Raw genomic sequence first — 25282 nt, 5'->3', positions numbered from 1 at the left:
TATTTTTATCGTATGTTACACATTTGGCTTATAACAATGTTTGTTTTTGGGTTTCATTAGCATAAAGCTCACGCTGGGGTGGAAAAAAATGGAGGCTCGGTCATATTGGTTTTTCGATAGGATCTATTTTATGTTATGATGGGTGTTATTCGTTAAAGAGCTTCACGTGTCTATAAGGCAGATAGCGGGATGTCTCAATTTAGTAATTTGTCGGTTTTTTATCACATCGGGGATGTGACATAATAAAACAATGAATTTATGGCGGCTCGTGGAGATGATTCCGATCAGATGACCGCAGGCGCGCGCCGCTCCGCTGGACGTTAATTGTTTTATGAAACGAGTAATTTTTATTAATTGCTCTTTGATGGGAATTGTACTGGGAATTATTCAAACATTGTTTCCATGCGGGACTTGTCACTATGTACCTATCGCTTTATTTATTGTGTTAGATATTACGGAATATCCATTTTCTAACTAACAAATACTTACCATAACATAAAACAAAAATACACAGACACCAAATTTCATCCATAATATAAAAGTAGATCTCTTGCAATAAAACTGGACAATAGTTGGTCAAAGTTTTGTAATGCAATGAAAGGAAAACAATAGTGTAACAGCTTGTTTTGTGCGGAAAGAACAAACAGCTGTAAATCATGGAGGCACGCACTATGCCTAGTTATTTATTAGGGGTCATTTGTGTCCCCATATACTACGCAACTTACTCATTATTTGTTTTAAAGTGATTTACTGGTTTCTAAGTATTAAATGAAACAATACAATCTTTAAATTATTGTGACTCTGTTTCCTTTGTTCCGTCTTGTGTACTTTCTACGAAATCGTTTTTTATTAAATTTGGGTTTAAGAAAACGCAAGAATAAATCAGGGTGACAAAAATAAAACGAAAAACAGTTTTTTTTATAACAAAAAATATAATTTTATTTCCTATTGTCATAAATAAATTACAAAAATAAACAAATCTAAATCATTATCACTGGTTGCTTTAGCATAATTACTGTGGTCTAGATTTAATTTGATTCAGTAAATTAGAGGCACATTGACCACAATAGGCACAACTTTTTTAATTATTTACCATACTTAATGTAATATTGTCGGTATTGTAAAGATTTTTATAAATCTACATAAGTATAAGTTTGTACAAAATAAATTAAATAAGTATGTACCTAATTGTTTTAATTTCTATTATTATTTCTTAGGTATCATTGTAATACAGTACATAGGTAGGTAACTACATTAAAGGCATCCTAGGCACATCACTGTTACTTAAAATATATAACTTAAGAACAAAATATGGTAGGTAACTATATACGTAGGTAATGTAGTTCTTTTCATATCACATTAAACATCATTATAAGTATTAAATGCCATAATATCCTAATACTATCCTTTGTCTATTTCTTTAAGTGTTGATTTTATTCAAGTGTTCGCAGATTATATTTATCAAGATTAAATAAAATATGTCTCAAAATATTTTTAAGCTTAATTAATACAATCATAATACACGATTTATTAGAATACTTATTGATTACGGGGCCAGGTTGATTAAGTGGCTGTTAGCTTAACTTTTTTTTAATGTTGCCCCCACACTAGCATCTTCTCATGTGTCGTGGGTGCGTTTGCAAACATACAAGTTTACATAATTGTATTTTCCATATGGAATGTAAATAATAATAATATAATCGGTTCGTTAGGCTAACAGTGACTTAATCAGACATTGTAAAATAATTAATAGGCCCATAATTAATATTTATACTTTCTTAGAAAATACTTATTGCAGCTTTTGAAGCTGAATTTATACAAGTTAAGTTTTATATACAGGCACCGCCAAATCTTTTTGGCTTAAGTAATTAAGTATGTACTTATTTATAGTGGAAAAAGTTGTGATTCAAATTGAACCCAAGACTTCTTGGGCGAAGCAGTGTTTCTAATAAATACCTATATAGTATAGGTAAATTGTAATATAAAACATGATTCACATATGACTGGGTTATGTTCAGCGGTCGGAACATAAGTACATCAGAATTATACACATCAGAAGTACAAGAGGCATCCTCTAAATTTTCGGTAATCTGCGATCTCCGAGCCTGCCAAGCGCTGAGAGACTGTTTAACTAACCATCCATAATAAGTAAATACTCCTAGACATAAAAACACATAACTTAAGCGTATCCTCTCCTATTTAAGTTGTAGTACAGTCCTTTAAGTTCGAGTAGTTCGTTATGTGTCCCCATTTCTGCGACCTGTCCTTCGTGGATGACGCAGATGACGTCAGCGTCCCTGACTGTACTGAGTCTATGAGCTATCATCACACACGTACGGCCTGCTTTAGCTTTATCTAATGCTTCTTGTACCACCTGCAAGAGAAAATATAGTATGTTCTTAAAATGCTTTTAGCGTGGGAGTAGAGAACCATGTTTTACGAAGGGTCGGTTTCGCCGGAGTATCTACAGCGGCTTGACAAAAGAGTTCCGCCGGAGAGATACAACAACGGCTTCACAAAAAAGCTGGCGTGATAGACGCTTGCGTTGTCTTTCGTTGTATGAGTGTGGTTACCAGAGGAACTGTAGGCGTGAGTGAGGCTACCGAGAATCATCTCCCCATCCCCTAATCATCATTCCTTGAAGATTTCTTCACTAGTACAGAACTCCACTGATGTATGTCCATGGACGGTGCAGATTGCTTACCATCAGGTGATCTGTTAGCTTATTTACCCCCCCTTTTTAAGGGGGGAAAATCATTCAATGACTTGTTTCGCCTTGAGCGACGCGAGAGGGAGTTTCAGACTCTTACTGACTAAAAACCACCCCGTACTTACTCCTGCTTTTTGAGCCGGAGCCCCGGAAGCCCGCTAGGTAGTCTGCAGCTCAGCTCATTTACCCCTTATCTTATAAAAACATGAGTTGGACATACCTTTTCGCTCTCAGTATCGAGTGCGCTGGTGGCCTCGTCCAGCAGTAACATCTTGGGTCTCCGAATGAGAGCGCGCGCGATGGCCACTCTCTGCTTCTGTCCACCTGATAGCTGCGTGCCTTTAGATCCGATGTTTGTGTCGTAACCCTGTTGAAGTTGACAATTGAGTTATTAGCAGGTACATCTAACTTGTGGTAATTTCGAGCCCAAGAGCGCGAAAACTGTTACAGGAACTCGGTGATCTCAAAGAAGATCACCATCTTTTTTCAAAGAAGAGTATAGTGGTCGCGTGCTGTCGTGCACAAAAAGGTCCAAGGGGTTCCTAAGGATTACATAAAAAATAGACAATGTCTAAACAAACAGAAGAGTCCATGGTGAGGGTTCCGAAGCTGGTCTATTTAGAGTGCCCCATGTAGATGCTAATATTAACTAATAAACTATATTTTACAGACGCGTACTGTATTCAACATAACTAGCATAGTAGGCAAAATATAATGAGAATGAGAAGTTGAGAAATGCAGTTAGAGTTTGCATTTCAAAATAGCACCCATTGATGCCACTTCATAACGAAAAAACCAATAACCGAGCACTTACCAAAGGCAGTGAAGTGATAAAGTTGTGTATGTTGGCCTGCTGGGCTGCCTCGATGACCTCGTCGCTGGAGACGCGCGCCTCGTTGTTCCCGTACGCGATGTTCTCCCCGATGGTGCGGTCGAACAGGATCGGCTCTTGCTGCACGAAGCCGATCGCGCGTCGAGCGTCTACTAGGTTCAGCTTCGGAAGCGGGACGCCGTCTTGAGCCTGGGTGTCATAGATGCTTATGCTTAAAGTCTTTAAGGAATATAGTCAAGTTGCGAAGAAGGGCACACAACATATTTACTTTGTAATATCATTAGAATTTAAAATATCCCGTAAGTTCTAATGATATTACTAGTGACCATGTCAGTTTAAAGACTTATACTTATATCTACTTTGTTTTACGAGAGGGCAACGCTAATTTTTTTGGGATTAAAATTTCTAGTTATCATGACTTCGTTCAGCAGTTGAGGCATGCGTTTTTGACCTTATGATCGTCCTGTATCGTGTTCAGTAAATCATCCGGAGTTCTCATAAACCGCATTTAAAAAGTAAGTCCTAACTACTTGAAACTAGTGACTCACCACAATGCCGTCTTCAGGATCGTAGTACCTCTCGAGCAGTTGTATGACGGTGCTCTTCCCGCAGCCGCTGGCCCCCACCAGCGCCACGGTCTTCCCGCGCTGTATCTCCAGGTTCAGGTCCTTCAGTACGCGCACCAGAGGCCGGGTCGGGTACCTGAACTGAATGCCCTGGAGACTCGCTTCTCCTGTACCGTTCTGTACGAAAAAAGTAAGTTTTGGTGACAAAATGCAGTTAGATGAAGAAAGTAAATAAAGACTATGTATCAGCTTCCACTTTGTAGAAGTAACCGCGAAAATATTACAGTTCACATGTTTTTATTGGGAACTAGCAAACCCGGCGAACTCCGTTTCGCCACCAATGATTTTCCCTAATTTCCTGCTTTTCTCTTGATTTTTTCCTGAATTTTCTTTGCTATAAACCTCATGGAGCTCGAGACCTTTACAATTAATGAAAAAAATCAAGGAAATATGTTCGTACGTTCTGGAGTTATAGCGCCAGGAAGGAAACCCTTTTTTGGCATCGTTTAATAAACGAATGGAAATAAAATACACAGAGATAAATATGAACTCACGAAGTGTTTGACAGCAGGTTCCACTGGGTCAGTGATCTTGGACTGTCTGCCCAGTAGGACGATGACACGGCCTGCTGCCTTGATGCCCTTCTGGAAGTTGGGGGCGAAGGCAAACGCCTGCGCCGCTGACGTAGCGCCCATCAATAGGGCTTGAGCTGACCTATACGAGGGTTAGAGATAAAGTCAGTCAAATGATCATTTGCAGACAGAAATGTTGTAAAAAAACCTTTTTGTAAAAATCAACATATCCTTCGTAATTTAAGAAAGAAAATATATAATGCGCATCAGTCATGTTTGATGGCTGAGTTGTCGCGGAATGCTGCTCACATGTGAGCTCCAAGCGTGACTTGAAAGTAGACGAGTTACCCAAAAAAACAAAAAACAAGTACGTGAGTGACCCATAAAAAATAACCCAAAAAACGTTAATTTTTTTATTATAAAAATGACAATGCCAGATCCTGCCCCACTTAATTTCATCAATGTACAAGAAATGTAAATTAATCAATATTATGCAATGAAAATAAGACCCTTGGTTACTTAATGATTATTCTGATAAAGTTGCGGATAAAAATTAGAAAATAAAAAGAATTTAAAAAACCAAGGCCTATTTCCTGTATTTATGGCGACCATCTGCGTTTCTTGGTACGCTTGCACAAGGAACACAAAGATTCATTCAATAAAAAAAAAAGATTGATTAATGTAATGTGTACGGATTTTAATATGAATTTGGTATAAATACATACTGTTAGTTAATTTATTTTTTTATAATATATATTATAATGAATGCATATTCTAATTATTATTTCGTGTTTGAACGTTAGTGATTAGATGTAACGAAACGTCATTGGCGTGCGTGTGTCAGTTATGTTCAAAAAGTCATTATTTGACATTCGCTCTGTCTATTCTGTTTACATTGTTGTTTCGTTATGACTATGAATTAAAAGTAGGATTACTAAAGGTGATATTGGTGATGACATTCCTTTCTTTCATAGCTAAACACCCTATGATAGCATTGTAATAATATAAAGCATTTAATTTAATTATTTCTACCATTATAACTGCAATTAATCTAAACTGATACCTAACCTAAATGTAATATTTTGTTCTTAGATTTATATAGAAACCGCAACCTCTAAAGGCTTTTAATCATGTTTTTAGTTATCACTAATAGAGCAGCAATAGAATGCTACATTTGGCATGCCTGTACAATATATTTTTTGGTGGGGCAAAGCTCTATAGAGATTCTGGCATTGTCATTTGTATTTGTGATGCATTATTTTATAAGCAGAAAAAACAAATGATATTTTTTAAACAATAACATGATGAAAAACAGGAAACAAAATAAAACCTAGTTAATTACTCTACAGAACTTACTTGAAGACTTGTTCGAAAGGCACGCCTTCGTTGACGATGATGGTTCCGCCGTAGTACAGCGAGCTGGCGATGACGAAGTTGAAGACTCCGCGCGACATGCCGAACACGAGGCCGCGCCAGTGCGAGGAGCGCACGGCCGTGTCCAGCGCCGGCCGCAGCTGCTTCGAGTACTCGCGACGGAACGTCTCCTCGCGACCCAGCGACGCTACTGTTCGGACGTTGGCCACGGCTTCTACGGCTATCTATAATGCCATTTTGTGTTGAAGTCAGGGCTCAGACAGCAGTGATTTTTGATAAATCCTAATCTGACTCTTTTAAAACTGTAATCACCAATCTACCTGCTAAGCTATTATGGAAATGTTAGTTATGTAGAAGGAGATAGACTTATTTTTCTTTTAAAACTTGTTGCCCCACACTACTATTTTCTTCTGTGTTGTGGGTGCATTTACAAACATACAAGTTCAAATACACATGGCACCCAGACTAAAAAAAAAACGTTGTAAACCACACAAAGATTTGCTTCGTGCGGGAATCGAACCTGTTACACGTTCACATCAAACATTATTTGTCTTTTATTTTTTAAAAGCAGCAGGGCATAGCTCTACTTAATTTAAAAATAGTAACACTTAAAAAAAAATGAAATTCAGCGTTTTCCCCAATGTATACAAAATAATTTAGGTATTTACCTTAGAACTAGTCTCCATGACCTTGACGGTGCCAGAAGTAGCGGCGTAAGTCATCCTGCCTTCCTTGTACAGCACGAATATGATGATGGGCACGAAGGTCAGGGCCACCAGACCCACTCGCCACTCGAAGATCAGGGACAGCACCAGAGCGAACCCGAATGTACCAACTGCCTGTACCACTGTACCGATTCTTTGACCTGTAGCCTGAGGGAAGATAGAAGATTCTCAGGTTATTATAATGTTGGATATATTTATATCATCAGCGGCAGACTGAAGCACGAATTAATATAGAAGTGTTACTGGCATTCTCTCTATTTGCCAGTTAAGTTATTAGTCCCATGCGCCTATTATTATAATACCAGGCACAATTCCAGACCCCGTGCCACTACTTAAAAATCGAAAACATCCCAAAATTCCAATAATCTTAGCTAGACCTGGGAATTAAATCGGCTCGTTGCTTAGCATTTGCACTTGCAATCACTCGATCAACAAGGCAGACGATAAAGAAGAATGCAAGAAAATATGCTTTAGCTATTTGAAGATCTGATCAGCTCTTTCTGTCCATATAATAGCCAGGTATCCTCACCCCTTGCACGGCGGCGGCCTCCCCAGAAAGTCTAGCGCAGAGTGCTCCGGTGGAGTTGTCCTTGTCGTCGTAGAACCCGATGTCCATCTCCAGCAGCTTCCTGAACATCATCAGCCGCAGCCGCTTGGTCAACGCTTCACCCGCTATTCCGTAGAAGAATACCTGGAAGTTAATAACTTCATGTAATTGGTTTTTTTAGTTTGTTTAGTTTAACAGTGATTGATGAGTTTGGTTAAAACTAAAGGTTTCATCAGAATGAAAACTTCTTCATTTGAACATTTTGGAAGTCACTTATCTACTAAGTCTGATCTAGCAAGGGTTTTGAATACATTTTTATACTAAATGCTGTAATATTTTGTAGAATATGACTATTGTAAAAATGTGTAGGAACGTACCACAATGAAGTTAGTGATGCCAGAGAACACTCCGATGCCGACAAAGATCAACGCCAATCGTGACACTCCTTTTTGAATTTCATCAGGATCGTCGCCATCAAGTAACTGAAAAAGACACGAAACTTTTAATTCGGTACCTCTTACTCTTCCCTTGTCTAGTAACCATCCAAGAGAGAGAGAGAGAGAGAGAGATCCTGTCCATCCAGATCCAGCACTGGACTTTCACGGAGTATTTATGTGTGAGTAAAGTATATCTTACCGCAAGGAAGTCTCCAAAGATGACGGCGAACAGTGGCATGCAGAAGCCGCTCATGAGAGAACAGATGCTGGCGAGGGTGACGGACTTCCACTCCGGCTTGTTCAGCTTCAGCACTCTCATGAAGGAAATATCGGGAGCTTCCGCAGCGTCCTCTTCTTTGTCCTGGACACAGAAAAATCTATTTCATATCTAAGAAGCATTACGTAGTCACTTTTCGACAGTTATGCTATGAACCCCATTTAAAAGGGGATTTATAGTCTCCGTGTTACTGCCGAGAACTTCTATGATTGAAAATCTCAGTAAGAGGTATTTCGTTGATCTGAAGATGAAATCTGAGACCCCGTGAAACTTACAACCACTTGATTGAAGACGGTTTACACACTTTAAAATTAGAAGTCTACAAGCGTACCTTCTAAAGATAGAACTTCATAGAGAATATCGTGGGTTAAGAACTAGAGTAGCGTAAGGGCAAAAACTCAAAAAAATTTTTTTTTCACCATTCGCTTTTTCAATCCCCATATTTGTATGTGCCGAAAAACTGGAACGATATAGTGTGTAGATTGCTTAGTACAATAACAACGCATAAGAAAAAAAAGTTTGTTTATTGCTAAAAGGAAGTATTTCTACTTACAATAATCTTGACATTATTTTGTCAATAAAATTATGAGCACAACAATCGTAACTCGACTTACGAGCGGATAGGACACCGAATTATGATTGTGTAGCCTTAATTTGTTTCGTGCCAAATAAACGTATGGAGCCGTTACTGCTTATGGGTCCTTGTTTTGTACGCGTCTGTAATTTTTCTCCGTGCCAAAAAAACGTAAGGGTGGGTTACGCTACTATGGCACTAAATAATTAAAGTAATGCAGTCCGTTATTATGACGTATGTCAACCAGTTTTAGAAAAATATATATATATTTTTTAAATTTAACCGTTTTTTTACCATAAATTTACAGTATTCTGTAGCCAATAAATAAAGCTTTATTTTAAGTAAAAACCAGATATACAGATACTATAGATTTTGCCATAAAAGACCTACAAGTTGACGGTAGGTAAATTTGAGTTGTTTTTCGGCTCTCCTGAGAAGTTGTCATTTTGCCCTTACGCTACTCTAGTTCTTAACCCACGATATATCTCTATTCTTTGTTTTAATAGCATTGAACGTATTCGTAGCTAACATGGTGTTGTTGATTAATATAAAGTATACTTACATCATTTCGGAATTCCAAGAACTCGTCCTCGTCATCCTTCTCACTGATTATGGAAGTCTCGCGAGACAATTTAGTTTTTTCTGTAAAATATCAACATCAAGTTTATTCAAAATAAGAGATTTTGCTCTTCTAGCTCGACAAGAGACAAAGGCATCTTTTTTACAAACCTTTATAGTAGTACATAAGCTGAAATCATTAAATGAGATTATAGAAAGAGTATTCAGTAATTACCAGGCGACTGCTCATCCACGCCAGGCAGGTTCTGCAGCATCACCATATCGTAGTAGTGTCCCTTGCTTGCCATCAGTTCTGTATGGTTGCCACATTCCACCACCAAACCAGCCTTGAACACGTATATCACATCGACGTTCCTGATTGTGGACAGTCTGTGAGCCACCACTATTGTCGTGCGACCTTCTTGTGCCTATAAGATGGATAATTTAATTTTATAAAGAGAGTAAACATAAATGTTATAATGAGTATTGTTGGCCTAAAATCGGTGTGCACACAACATAAAAAAATGGGCATGCTCGATTAATGTGGAGTTAATTAAGGTTAGGTTTGAAACTAGTAGTAGTAGTCGAGTATTCTCATGCCCGAATGCACGTCATAAGTAGCATAAATATTAACAAATATTTCAGTAAACCATTCTTGTTGACTGGCTGCTTCAGATTATTATTTAATAACTTTTATTAGAATCTATTAATTTATCTAGAAATAACAAAATCTTTAAATAAACTGTTAAAATATTACCTTATCAAGTGCTTTCTGTACTTTGGCTTCAGAAGAGGTGTCGAGGGCGCTGGTAGCCTCATCCAGTAGCAATATCTTCGGGTTCCGTACCAGAGCTCGAGCGATGGCGATACGTTGTTTCTGACCACCTGAGAGTGACGCACCACGCTCTCCCACCAGTGTGTCGTAACCCTGCCATTATTTAATTTTATTTTAAATCTATACTAAATGGATGGATGTTTTTACACGATCATGTTTTAAGGGCTTGAAAATTGGAACAAAGGTAGTATAGACTTGTTGGAACATCATTTAAATCTAGAGGAACTTAGAGCGAACATCAGCCTCAGGTTGAACGTAAAGTGATAGTAGGACATGATAGACATAAGTCAGGAGTTTAACAATTTTTTAGTGACCAAGACAAAACTAGACAAAAGATTTTAATGCTTCTTTATAAGATAGGAAGGCCCTGTCACACGACGATTAACATATAGAACTTACCTTCGGCAGTTTCATGATGAACTGGTGTGCATTAGCTTGTCTGGCGCAGGCTTCGATCTCCTCATTGGTGGCGTTCTCACGTCCATAGCGAATGTTCTCCCGGACGGTAGTGTTGAATAGGACGGGCTCCTGGCCTACTAGGCCGATCTGCTCGCGCAGCCAACGGACTGATAGGTCGCGGACGTCATTACCGTCGATTGCGACCTAGTTATAAATGTTTTGAATTAAGAAATGTTGGACGATTGCTAAGATTTTGAATTTGAAAGTTCCATTTTTGATAGTTACTAGTCTCTATGTAGGTATAGTAATATAATTGCCATATTGGCTTCCTGTGGTATTAATAGAAGATCGAAACTTTATAGTGTTTTTTTAAATTAATGAATGTATCCCTCTATATAGGGTCTGGTATCTATTTTTATTTGATCAGATACAATAGTGGCAGTATTTATTAAATAACAACGGTAATAAAATCATAATAGAGCATCAATTTCATTAAATACACGTGTATCAGATTATTGACAAAATGCTCGACGAAACCCCTTCCGTCATTGCGTCAGCCATTCTAATTTTACCTACATAACATCTAAAGTTTATCAGTACTACATGCGTATTTAGTGACGACATATCAATAGGTATCATTAGATACTTTCTACATTCATTGTCACGAATTACTGCCATGGTTACAAGTTATTAGAAGGAGTTTTGCTTCCAATTTTATTTTTGCTGTAAGTAATTGGGGTACCTCGTTTGATATTTTGGAATAGAACAAGATATTATAGTCTATTGCGAACTATGCTAAATCATTCTTCTACTACTAAGACTATATATTTATATAGACTATATAGTCAATTATAAACGTCTATTGATAAAAATAGTGAATAGACCTTTTTCGCTAGTGGCGCCATCTAGTTAACGCAAATATTGAACAGAAAAACACAATTAATTGCAAAAGCTAGCTACTTACACTTCCTTCGACGACGTCGTAGAATCTGGAGATGAGTTGTATGATGGTGGACTTGCCGCATCCTGAGTGGCCGACCAGGGCCACAGACTGACCGCGCTTCACCTTTATACTCACTCCTTTTAGTACCTGGACAAACGATTCATCATTTAGTTTGGAGGCTCACACATTTAAATGTATTTAACCATCATGTTTCTTTAAAAGATTTTCGGTTATTTCACTGAAATAATAAGGTTGAAAAAATCTATTTAATGTTTGAAGGGTAGCTTAATAATAAAGAGAGGGTTGTATTTGTGTGTATTTCCACATTGGACAACGCGCGTAGAGGTGTTACAATGGAATTTGTCTAAAACTGTGTAGCATGGCTTTATGTTTTCTTCCAGACGCTAGGGATAACGAAAAACGTATTTAATTAATAGAAATAAATCATTAAAAGAGAAAGAACTACATAATCTGCAAATTCCATATAAGTACATATAGGTTATCATGCCTATCTAAACGATAAGGTATTGAGTCTTACACTTTCTGCAAATAACAGATACGGATCTAGGACTATAATTATGTTCCAAGAAATAGGTAACTGTAATGAGTAATGTTGACTATCTTATAAGAGAGCCTGTCTGCATAGGTAGTCTTTGCGCGGAATTATTTTCATCGCGTAGTGTCAAATATGAATTTTATTTCGTTATGCTGAAGGCTCTTATTGAAGTGATCAAGAGCGATTGCTGAGCAAGAGTTCTAGTTAATTTTATGGGTCGGACAAATATATATTTTTTGTGTGTTGGACAATTGGTTTGGGCTATTAAATAATTCCATTTAATATCTGGATGAAGATCTAGGAGATTAGTGAGTGTCCACAAAAATGATGCTTGTTAAATCTCCTGCCTCTTGATATTTTTTTATTTAGATAGGTTTGTTATGTATAGATACTGTGTCAAAAACCAATAAATATGTCGGTAATTACCAATGATAATATGCCAATAAAATTAGTAAGTGAATCACAAAGATTATAGCAGAAATAAAGGACAAATTATCTGCATGAGTTGCGAATTTTTGGACTCTGATCACACTCGTAGTGAATGAAATTAACACGTGTTTAGTGATAAATTATAATATATGTACCTATTTTTGTAATTTTATAATTGTTTTGTTTTATTATTTTAAGCTGTAATGAATAAGAGTACTCTAGGATGACGCTGTGTAACGAATAAAAGTACTTTACGGCGACATCCATGTTGAAAGTGTAAATCCTGAAATACTCTAGTCGCTCACTAAATAACGATAAGAATTATAATTGAAGAACTGTAGGATTAAAAACATAACCCTCCTTCTGGCGCAGTCGGGTAAAAACAGTTCCAAATTCGCTCATGTCTTCGGTTAGATTCATTATTGAACTAAAGAAATTATCGTCTATAATATATCTTGTTTCAATAAATAGGCATTAGATATAATTGCCTTATATAGCCATAAAACTCTTCTGGAATGTTGTAAGAACAAAATGTTGATAAAAGAAACGAATTTATCACAAATTTTCGCACGATTACAGTATACTCTGTTATCTTTTCCTATGTATGGCCGACTAGCAATACGGTATGTATAATTACCTACATTTTAGGTAAGGTACCTACTTCGCATATCCATGACTAATTTGCTTGCTATTAAAACATTTTTGTGTTATCGTGAATGAAAACATTAAATCTGTCTGTCGCACGTAACTTATCGACACGATCAAATTACATGAATATTATCTATCAGTGTTATTCTACAATTACTCCCATTCCCATAGTATGTATACAAGAATTGATGCTGAAACGTTGATTCTTTTACTATGGTCAGTAAGAGGTGCAACATTACGGCACTTTGACTTATGCCTTGTTCATACAAGGCATAAGTCAAACGCAGCTTTTCTTTACGCTACGCTATATACTGTATACTAGCTCTCTCTCGCATCTGTCTCAAAATTAAAGCGAGAGGGAGTTACAAAAATATTTGTTACTTGACTAAAATACTAACGTAGTGTGAACAAGGCATTAGAATCAAATTGCATTAGAATCATTATCAGCCAGAAGACGTCTGCTGAACAAAGGTCTCACTCTAATTTTCTATCTATAGTTTATAACTAAAATCTTTTTTATAAGTACTTACAGGAACATCAGGTCTGGATGGGTAGTGGAACTCAACGTTCTTCAGCTCGATGTTGCCCTCAATATCACTGGGCACAGTGCCCCTGTTCTGTAGGGGGTTGATGGTGGGCACATTGTCGATCATGTTGAAGATGTGAGCGCCGGCTCCGCGGGCCGAGCCGAACACCTCCATCAGAGTCGACGATATACCGAAGTTGGCTGAACCAGTCATAACACCGAAGAATACCTAGGGATAGATAAACTTTGTTAGGTTTCTGCCCTATCTGTACCCTTAGTACAAGTTTGCTTTATGTTTAAAGTAATCGAAACGAGAGCGCGTTCGGCGCTCTGATTCGCCTGCTCGAATAAACCAACCAATCAGAGCACCGAACGCTGTCTGTTCGTACTGTAGTTAGTTTAAAGCCGTCGACGTTATTAAAATCAACATGGTATTATTGTGTTAATTTAGACGCATTTACTTTTAAGGTTGAATGCCATAAAAAATAACAAAATATAAAATAAATAGTTTACTTACAGCAATCATGGTAGAAACGTCGTATCCATCTGTTACCATCAGTCTGTAACCGAACCAGAAGGAGAGTGCGTACGCGCAGAATATGCAGAAGAACAGGCAACCCATTGCCAGACCGTTGAACAAACCTGAAAGAAGATTTTGTCAGTCATATCTACAGAAGATATCAGCGCGTTATTGACAGGTTTGCAAACTTTGTTTAATAGATTTGTATCCTTTTTCGTAATATTTTATTGTATTAATACCTTGATGTGCTTGTAATTTGTGCCTGTGAAAAAATAGAAGGGCTGCCCAATGATATTATAAGCAATAATAGGTTATAAGCGAGAAAGTGGCACATTTAAAAGCAATTGTCTTGTCCATACTACTATGGGACTGCATGTTGGAAATAGAAAGGTGCGTGGTTTGTAACATATTGCGCTCCCCATAAAGTGTCACGCTATATGTTAAAGGGAAATCTAGATATGACATCTCCTCTTTATACATATTTGCTCCATGGATTAAGTCCATTGTTAAATAAGATTTAGGTTAGGTCTTTGACTGCCAATAGAAAACTGTTGAAGGCAAGTCCTCCGCTAACGTCGCGTCGGTCACCGGTGACCACCACGGCGTTCAATGTGTTAAAAGAAACACTTACTCTTCTTAACATTGATCTTCCTGGCGTCATTGAGATGTCCCTCGTATCTGTCGAGCTCCTTCTCCTGCCCACTGAAGGCGTACACAGTCCGGATGGCAGATATCACCTCCTCCGCGATAGCACCTGCCTTACCGGTCGCTATAGCTTCTTTCTTTGAAAGACTTGCAGCTATCTGTTGGGGGAAATGCTTAGTTATCACCATTTTACCTTGTGTGGGAACTGCAGAAGACATAATTACATTATAATATAATTCAAGGAGTGCATCTGCATACACTTATAAAAAGTAACGTTTATCAAGTTTGTGTTTGTAATTATTGAACATTTTTGTCTTTCAACGGGCGCATATAATACCTTACATAGTATACTTTAGATACAAGTATTTTTGAATCATTTAAGAAGGAGAGTTAATATTTTCTATCGTTTTTACGATAAAGTATAATATAATTAGGTACGTATTTCTAAATTCTTACATTTGAGGATCATCTCGTCTAAATAAAGGCCCATTATTTTAATAGGCCCTTATCAATACGCCCTAGTACAAATAAGCCCTAGTACGTGCACTACTGTTTGTCATTTCGTAAAGTTTTTGGGAAAGCCCGACTTGTTCCAATCTTAAACTGAGATAAGGCATGACAAAACATTTTTTATTTCATATTTTTAGCGATATATTTTAAAGTTGTATCGACTTTTTTGTTAAATTCCAATAATATCTATGTCTCTACTCCACGGATTGGTCGATACAGTCCAAGTTAGGTACTTATAAATCCTAACTATACCTATAGTATCAGTTATCATTTTCGAGTATCTATTTATTGACTTTCGGTATCAACTATCAGTTTAACGCGGATCTAAGCGACACAAATAATACAATGTTGATAGTTTTATTTCTTTATTATTGTAATTGTATAACAATTGTGTATCTAATATCTTTTGAAGGTCTATACGTGATAAACTGCTAACTGGACACAGGAGAAAGTCCTAGTGTATAAACCTTTTTTTTAAACGGGGAATCTTTCAGAAGGCCCCTAGTTTTCTGGGGATAAAAGACTAGGGAGTATGGGATTTTCACCTGACCAAAACCACTCCTCTGGCCACCCTTAACACCTGTAAGGGGCACCGGGTCCTCTAATAGACCAGCTCAGAAGCCCCCATAGTGTATAAACCTATCACCATTTTTCCTTTCAACTGTCTGGCTATCACGGTTCATGAGATAGGTACAGCTTGGTGACAGTTACACGAACGTCCTTAGTAATAGGGTTCTCATTTTACCCAAAGGGTACGGACACCTAATAAAATACTATACAATATCAGAACTTACCAATCCAGCAACGCCTACAAGGGTCATGGTGACCGGGAAGGAGATGAGGCACAGCAGAGCAAGCTTCCATCCTTTGACCAGCGCCATGATCACGCTGCTCAAGAACGAAGCCTGGTAGAAGAAGAATGTCGCTAACTTCTCTCCGATACCCTCTTCTAGCTTCATTATATCACTGCGAGATAAAGATCCAATTAATTTTTAATTACTATATACGCCCAAAACTGATTTAAATATGTACGTAACATGATTTATATAGAAGCTGTTGGTATATCATTAATAAGTAAATTACTACAAATAGTGACTCTTTTCACGTATTCAAAAAAACAATTTCTTCTCTTCTTTAATCTTGCATAGACACGTGAGACTACATCTTTCAAAACACAGAAATTAAGTTTCCTCGAACTTGTAGCAAGAGCTTAAACTCAGGGTATATTTAATTTGTTCAATTACTAACTTCATAAATTCTGTTTAATAATAAACTGTACCTGTTCATTTTGTTAGCTATTTCTGCATTTTTATGAACGTCAAAGTATCCAAAGTCCTGGTTTAGAGCTGCTTTCAAATACTCTTGACGTATTACATATACCTGGAGGTGAAAAAGGAGTTAGTAAACATTTGGTCACGAAATAATTTTACCTATCAAAATGCATTGATGCAAAACTGTTGCACGGAGATATGGTTCGCTAACCTTGCATGAGATATTCGATTAGATAACAAAGTTCAGAAAAAAATTAGAGCTTATCGACTTTTCAAAATATATCAGTTGCAGATAAAAGGGCCTCTCTCTACATAGCCGACTAATAGTCCAGTCAAATAAGGTTAAATTAGGTAAGAATCTCGGAATGCGAGATACCCAGCTGTAATTTTGTATCCCACCCAAAACATAAATGTGAAAGGCTGCCAAGTTCGATAATATTGAAATGCTTCGCCTATAAAAGAAGTGAGATCTAAATAAGTACCAAGTTCCATACACAGACCTCATTAAAAATGATATAACAAGTTGGCAAGTTTTCACACACTTTGTTATAAACCTACTAAACGCAATGAGTCAAGTATATAATTTTCTATTAAAACTTGCCAAGTTATATCATTTTTAACTGAGGTCTGTGTATGGAACTTGGTACTTATTTAGATCTCACTTCTTTTATAGGCGAAGCATTTCAATATTATCGAACTTGGCAGCCTTTCACATTTATGTTTTGGGTGGGATTTCATTTATTTTTGTAAGGTTTATTTTCTTTTTTTCTTATTTTACTTTACTTTGACTAAATACAAACCTTCGTAACGAATTTTAGGTCGGTACGACCATTGGAAGATATAGATAATTTTTTTGTTTTAGTTCCTTAGGGGTATGAATTTACACCTTCATTATTTTTAAAACCGACTCACACTTGGCCATTTTCAGATTTTTTCCTTTACCTTGACCTAAAGACCTACCTCCATGCCAAATTTCAAGTCAATACGACCATTGGAAGTGGTCTAGGTTTTTGATGAGTGAGTCAGTCAGTGAGTGTATAGTAAAAATAGCGATTTTCTGACGTCAATATCTCAAGACTTACAATAGGTACATTAATGAAATTTTGTATTTTAGATAAGTAAGTAGATCTCGACAGATACTAGAAATTTCATATGCGTAGATAAAATAGATTTTGAGTTATAGGTGGGTCGAACTTGGCCCGAAATGGTTCGTGTAATATAACCCACGGCCGGTGTGTCGGTTTTTTGCTCGAACTTGGCGGACACACTGCCGTGTGTCTAGATATACATGCTTTGACCCCCTAAAACTTGTCTCAAAACCTACATATGGTAGGGTGTAAGCAACCCTTAAAATTCAGGGTCAAAGGGCCCAAAAATCGTTTTTTTGCGGTTTTTTCGAAATATCTCATTTCCTGTGGGTTTTTGGTAATTGTATTCAATAGCAATAGTAGCATACAGAAATTCTCTACAACCTATGTATAAACTTTTTTTTTATACGGTTAACCGTTTTCGAGATAGAGGGCGGAGAGCGAGCGGTCACTGCATCTCTTCAAAAAAATTTTTTCGTCTCATCTATCCGTGATGGTTGTCATGGATAGGACATTAAAAATACGTCATGGTTGCTAAAACCATTTTTCGTCAAAATCAATCGTTTGAAAGATAAGACGCTTCCAAAGTGGAAAAATGAGGTCTATAGAATGTGTCCTGCCCTCTAACTTTTAAAATAAGTGAGTAAGAAAACTAAAAAAAATATATGCTGTAGATTTTAATGGAAACTTTCAATGAAAATTGGTTTGAACGCGATATCATAATTAGTTTTTAAGAATTGTTAAAAGAATTGAGAAAAGAAATTTTTATTAAAAATGTATCTTCTTAAAAACTCTTTATGATATTCGTTCAAACCAATTTTCGTTGAAAGTTTCCATTAAAATCTACAGCATATATTTTTTTTAGTTTTCTTACTCACTTATTTTAAAAGTTAGAGGGCAGGACACATTCTACAGACCTCATTTTTCCACTTTGGAAGCGTCTAACTTTCAAACGATTGATTTTGACGAAAAATGGTTTTAGGAACCATGACGTATTTTTTTATGTCCTATCCATAGACAATCATCACGGATAGGTTAAACCAAAAAAATTTTTTTGAAGAGATGCAGTGACCGCGCGCTCTCCGCCCTCTATCTCGAAAACAGTTCACCGTATAAAAAAAAAGTTTAGACAAAAGTTGTAGAGAATTTTGTATGCTACAATATTGCTATTGAATACAATTAGCAAAAATCCATAGGAAATGAAATATTTCGAAAAAACCGCAAAAAAACGATTTTTGGGCCCTTTGACCCTGAATTTTAAGGGTTGCTTACACCCTACCATATGTAGGTTTTGAGACAAGTTTTAGGGTGTAAATATACATGTATATACAAAATTACAGCTGGGTATCTCGCATTCCGAGGTGAATTCCTAAATTGACTGGACTATAATGACAGAACTGGGTCTCTACTCTCTTGATTAATTTTAGTTTAAGCTTGGAACATTTGTTACTACCTTTTCTCCAGTGTCGTAAGATTCGACTAACCGGATCATATTTCACAGATACCAGCAGCATTGTCTGATAAACCTGATCTTTTTTTATTTGCGATCACCAATCTGCGTGCCAAGCGTGGTGGTCAAGGCAAACCCCTTTTTATATGTAGAGGAAGCCCATAGTCGGGCTGTCGACTCTCAGGCTATTAATGATGACAATGATGATGAAGAAAACAATAAACATGACATTGTTCGTATACGTACTTGGTTATAAGCAGCGATGTTCATCAAAGTAGTGGCAGCGTAAGACAGAACCACAAGGGCCGCTCCAACAGCCGCATTGTATATGGCGAAGTTTAGCAACGACTTCATGAAGGCATCAGCATCACCAAAGATGCTGTAGTTGACCATAGCTTCGAGTAGGTACGCTAGCAACAGTGTGTTCAGTGGCGTGGATACTGCGGCGACCGCGGAACATATTAACGCGCAGATTATGAAGAGTTTGTCCCTTGTCGATGCAAATCTGAACTGAAAGTTTTATATTTGGTTAAATAACGGTTCTTTGTAAGATGGTTTCTATGGTGCATTGTCATTAACTTCCATATTGGAATTGGAAAATGAAAATCTAAATATCGCCTAAATACGCTTTTTTCTTGTGTTTTATTTCAGTTTGGCCCGGACCGGTGTTGCGTCGCATTGTCGCGTCGCAGCCTCATTTTCCATATATTATTTTATGACATGCCACATTACGTTGTCGCGACGCAACGCGGCGTAGCGGACCAGTGGGCCCGGGGCCTTAGCGAAACCTATGTATGACATTCAATAGTATACCAACCGTGTTTAGTGTTATTTTTATAAATAAATTAATAAACTCAATAAAATAACACGATACGTAACGTAACGTACAAAATTTTCTAATCTACATGTCACACAATCTAATTTCGCTTTTATTTTCAACTTAAATAAGGGTATTTGTTTTCTACACACGTCTATGTTCAGCTGATAAGGTGTAATGGCTACATGGACATTCCATTTCCAATGTAGTTTACTAACGTCAGCAACAGTCATGGGTAGCAAGTTAATTAGACGTCGTTACACTACTCCGCCCGATCGATATGGTATGCTTATACTGTGATATTCTGCGGCCTTAGTGCTTACAAACACGGAAATAGATGAAAATATACACGTAATAGTAGGTAACAATTTACCTTAATTTACAGTTATTTTCTACAAAAGATGTACCTATAAGAAGGATTTTTAAGATAGACGTTTTAAATAATGAATGTCCGCAATCTACATATCGGCACTCGAAATGTAGATAACAAAGGGTATTGAAAGTCTGACACTATATATTTTGACTTAGAGTGCAATTGAGAGTGCAATCTGCATGTAGGAACTTTTGAAACATCTTAAGAGTTCATTAATTAATGTCTCATTTTCAAAATACGTACATTTCCTAGGTGTTTTCCCGCCGTATTCCGAGTATTTTAATGGTTACTTAACCCAGTCCTTACCGATTGTTTTCGGAACTAAATCGTTACTAAGGAATAGTTTAAATAATCATTAAATGTCTCTGAGTACGGCAGTTAGTTTTGTGTTGTCACTTTAGTTTTACTTCGATTTTTACTGTACTTTGTTATTAGCTATTTGTGATTTAAATTAAATACTCACTAGTGTAATAAAAGGTATACTTGGTACTTCCTCAGCCTTTGCTTCAGATGGTTCTGAACTCCTGTAAAACATGGATGCAATAATTATAAAGATATATCTAGTAAAGCGTATTATCATTAAGAAATAAGAAAATAGCACTAATTTCGGGCAGGTATGCGTAACAACAGTGGCTCGGTAGCGGTGGTGTGAAGTATAAAATCTATTAACGTAGCTAAATTTTCGCAAATGGCAAATACATGTCGATTGATCTCATCAATAGATTTTAAATTACCTCTGTAATGTAGATGGTAGAGTAAAATGAACTTTGTACGTAAAAAAAAATATTTGTAGAAAAGCTAGAACGTAGATAATATTTTAGATTAAACAAGAGTATCTGTTATAATTTGAAATGATAAACAAATTATAGCTATAAACCTATTAAAGGCGATTAAATTTTGGAACACAAAAGTCTACTTATATTACTACATTGATTCAAATTCATGGTATTTTCTTAATGACTAAGCACATGCCCAACGGGGTGCAAGATACTTGTATATATCCTTAGTCCTTTTTTCAGGATAACTAGCGTAATTCAAAAGCGTCCTAAACATATGTTAGGTAGGTATGCGGATATGGTCTATTTTAGATTTGTTTACGAGTACGACTCGCCTGTGTTTATGAAATGTATCCCACGTGGTGTTTGCCGTGTTTGCCACAACCAAGGTCAGGATCAAGGCTACAGGGAATCAAAATCGATTGTGTTACCGTACAGTGAAACTAGCTGTTTCATTTTGAGTATTCGTCTAATTTAGCATCAATTAGTATTAATATAATATTCTAGAGTACTGAAACTAAACATTCCCTGTAAGATTGGTTGGCGCAACACGAATAGTTTGCACAATAAAAATAATAACAATACTATCACAACTAAATATTCACTTATCTACGATTATAATTCTATTTCGATAAAACCACGTAAAACATAAAATTTATGTACTTATACGGAATTTTATCTCGACTTTTGTTATAAAAAAATATACCTACATTGTAACCTTGCCATTACACGTCATACAGATACTATTGATGGATTTGTACTTTGGCGATCAGTAGGAAACTAGCGCCGCAATCTGGACGTTTCATAAAAATAGTTTGTTTTATTTTTAACCCATGGTTAAGGAATAGCTGAGGCAAGCCAGTGCGGGCCAGTCTCGTGATGAGATCATATTTAATCAGTCTCGGCGAATTAGTAGCAATGTTTCATAATATTTAATTGCAATTGCGCGGAGAATATAAGTGTAGTATAGTATACATAATGTTACAACTGGTGTGCGTCTGTATTGTTGATAATAGATTTGTTGATCAATTGAAACAATTCACGCTCAGTGTCATTCGCTTCTAGGAGTTCTAGGGATCCGTTTCCACTGATTGCACTAAGAAAATATTTACTTGTTGGCTATTGTTCGACAATCAACAGATTGTTTACATTGGTATAAATAATAATATGTAATAACAAGGTAAACTTACGTGTCAGAGAATTGTCCTTTCTGTACATCTTCATTTAATGGGTCTGGTAATTTATTCTCGTTCTCCTTTTCCCCCGGTTTCAATTGCCACGCGTTTCCCTTCGAGTCCTTCATTTTGAACAATTAATTAACTGAATTATTCACACAACAACAGGCCACACTACAACTACAGACAGCTACTGTGTTTAAAAACTCATTATACTAATTCACTATGAATTAAGTCAGCCGTATATATCGGCTGAAACGTTTATCCGCGGTCCTCCCAATCGCGACTAACGCATCCATGATACGTTATCAATTTATCAGGTCGATAAAACGTGAAAGGTGCTGTAGAACTGAAACTCGATTATAATACAACGTTTGGTTTAGAACAGTGTAAGTGCGTCAATGGCCGACAAGTTCCCTTGAAGCGTGAAAAGCTACAAATAGTTTGAAAGTCGGCGCGAAATAACGCGAAAGTTTGTTTGTTTTACGCAGCTCTGGCGGGTCTTAATGATCTTTGCTTTGCACTCGTGAGTCACACAGGTAACTGTGAGTTGTTCCTATATGTATATCGTTCTGTTTATGCTTATACATAGTTATTGCCTCGTAACTATGTATCTGTTCATGTATTATAAAAGTTCAACAGCCAGGGTTAGACTGTATGTAAAATCTTCATGGAGCACGATAAATTAAGGGTTCAGTAACTGTGCTATCAAATCGTATGTGGATCATACGTCACATCTACCAAAAATAAAATACTAGCTATCACTAATTAACTTGTTGACAGCAAAAGCACACTGGAAACAAAACACTACAAATATATATTTTTATTGAATTGACAAAATGTTTGTATTTATTTTTTGTCATCGTTGCTACGATACGACGGCGACGATTATTTCCTAATCATACGACTACGATTGATCAAGATTACGTTTTTATTATTGTAGGTAGTAATTGTAACTTTTATCATAATGGCTTTTAACAATATTCTAGAAGAAATTTCTATAGAAAATTTTATTCGAGGAGATGTTTCAGTAATATCATAAAAGCTATAAAGATAGGCCTTGTCGTCTACGAGTGTATGGTGACGGTTGACCGCACCGTAATTTTATCGATTATTGCGTAAACAGCTGGCTTTACGTTGCGAGCTTATCCATGGCCGGTTGCGAGCGAGAAATAGGGTGAAGCATGAATGGTAAGTTATGACTTCTTGGAAGCTTTATGTATAGGAGAAAATAGCTCCGTGAATGACTGATGTCTACATAGGTAGGTACCTACATTTTTAATCTTTTCAGGACTAAGTTGCCTAAGTAGGTACCAACACACTTGACTTACTTTTTTGTGGAGCGTGAAATATTTTTTAACATGGACCCACACTATAATATCATCTGTGTCATTGTCATGGAAGTGAAATCAAACCCAAAATGTCAACAATATGTGCAGTGCATCCCATATGAGTTATTCCGTGTAGGAATCGAACCCACGACACGCTTCGCAGCAGTCAGTAAACCAGCTATTGCGCCTAGTCTACTTAGGGTAAAACTAAGTCTAGTAAGGCAAGTAAGTCTACTAAGGTATAAGTTTGGTGGGGTCTACGGGGCTCTGTTTAGCAAACTTTGCTTAGTATGTAACGAAAATAAACAGTCGAAAAAAAAATGCAAATAGGCAAGTACTTTTTTGAGACTGTGTTGACAAGGACTTGAAACTATTTGTTTACTTTAGCTAATGTTTGAAGGGATAACTCCAATTGTTTAGTAAAATATGCACAATGTAATTGTAATAAAGTTAACGGAACCTAGGTAAGTACGACAAGAGTACAAGTCAACAACCTCTAACAAAAAAAATCTACGTCATCAAACTTCTAAGAAAATTCTGAAAAATGTCACCAATACCTTATTATTCGAAATTTAAATTATCTTGTATAAAAACGAAGAGTGAGCAATGACAATGTTCATTATGCCAGTGATTTATGGCGCACCGCTATTCTCGTCAGGTTCGGTCACGGTGGGCCACAAGTTTCACTGCACTATTATTTCGCTCAGTCTGTTTGTAAACAACACGTTGGGTGCATCATTCCTTAGAATTCGTACATTGTCCAGCCCTTTTTTTTTCACTTCCACGACAATTTTGACAATGCCCTGTTACATTTTAGTTGGGCGTAACTAATGTTTGAGTGACACATTTCCTTTAAATTCCGGTTATTGATTGAATAGATTGCTTTATTATTTTGTCCCATGGCCCAATGAAAACATTATCTATTGTATCATAATTTATTACTTGTAAAGTCCTTTTCTTTTATTGTTTGTAATGAATTAGTACGTAAGTTTTTAAACAGTAGCTATTTTTGTAAGGCAATAAACTGTTACAGTAATGAAAGGACAAAGTTATGACTTTAAAACATTCAATTTCGCGCGTCACTCACACACATTCAAATTCATTCTTACCTTGTTTGGAGTGGTATTATTGCTGGTTGGTATCAACCGGAACCTTTCCTCAAGGCTCCCGGCTTCCGCCATGGTTCTTTTCCTTGGCACCTCCATGAACGTTAACATAACCCGCGGCTGAAACATTTTGACTAAATTCACTGCACGAGCCACTGAGCAACGGCCACTCCTCGCAAATCATTAAACTAACTAACAATATACTCGCAAAATGATTGTGCTCATCAAATTGTATGGACTGTATGGGATTGGTTTGAATGTATCTGTATGGAACCATGTTAGTAAGTAGACGTCCATAGTAGCACCAAATACGACAAATCATTCATTATGTAACTTTGTACACTGCGATACCAGGAGGAAATACCATGCGATATTTACTTAATATTAGGTGAGTATTTATTTTAACTTTTAACAGTAAGTCGTTGAACTCTATCTATTTTACTAGTCCGATTCAGGTCTACATAAATAATAAAGTAAGTAAATATGTAGTTACCAACCTAGTAGGTACATTTTTGTGTGTCTTCATGTTATTTGTCTATTTTTTGCGTCTACGTGGTTTTTAGTTAAAATTCACATGTCGTTATCTGACCTTGACTACGCGACATTGTTAGCACGTCGTCGTCATACTAAGCGCTCCCAAATCTGAGACAAATACTCCCAGTTTCCTAAGATGCGCATATTTAAGCCCTCTGACGTCATAATCCTCCCTCTG

General features: G+C 36.8%; 1 protein-coding gene across 1 annotated transcript; it reads right to left on the bottom strand.

Annotated features, from left to right (window-relative positions):
• Positions 1-912: 912 nt before the first annotated feature.
• LOC118262637 (ATP-dependent translocase ABCB1) lies at positions 913-24739 on the bottom strand. Its single transcript, XM_050697367.1, has 24 exons — positions 24574-24739; positions 22149-22255; positions 20646-20706; positions 19239-19502; positions 16463-16563; positions 15978-16149; positions 14660-14831; positions 14026-14150; positions 13513-13737; positions 11371-11496; positions 10407-10610; positions 9930-10100; positions 9408-9600; positions 9177-9256; positions 7963-8124; positions 7704-7808; positions 7309-7470; positions 6723-6926; positions 6037-6278; positions 4663-4822; positions 4091-4285; positions 3525-3731; positions 2931-3077; positions 913-2374 (listed from the first exon to the last, which is right to left on the bottom strand). Exons 1-24 carry the CDS (start codon positions 24697-24699, stop codon positions 2180-2182), a joined length of 3906 nt encoding a protein of 1301 aa, XP_050553324.1. The 5' UTR covers positions 24700-24739; the 3' UTR covers positions 913-2179.
• Between the last annotated feature and the right edge of the window lie 543 nt (positions 24740-25282).

This window comes from Spodoptera frugiperda, chromosome 12 (assembly GCF_023101765.2).
Source record: "Spodoptera frugiperda isolate SF20-4 chromosome 12, AGI-APGP_CSIRO_Sfru_2.0, whole genome shotgun sequence".
Lineage (NCBI taxonomy): Eukaryota > Metazoa > Arthropoda > Insecta > Lepidoptera > Noctuidae > Spodoptera > Spodoptera frugiperda.
The sequence above is the reverse complement of the archived record's forward strand: the minus strand, read 5'-3'. Positions and strand labels throughout refer to the sequence as shown.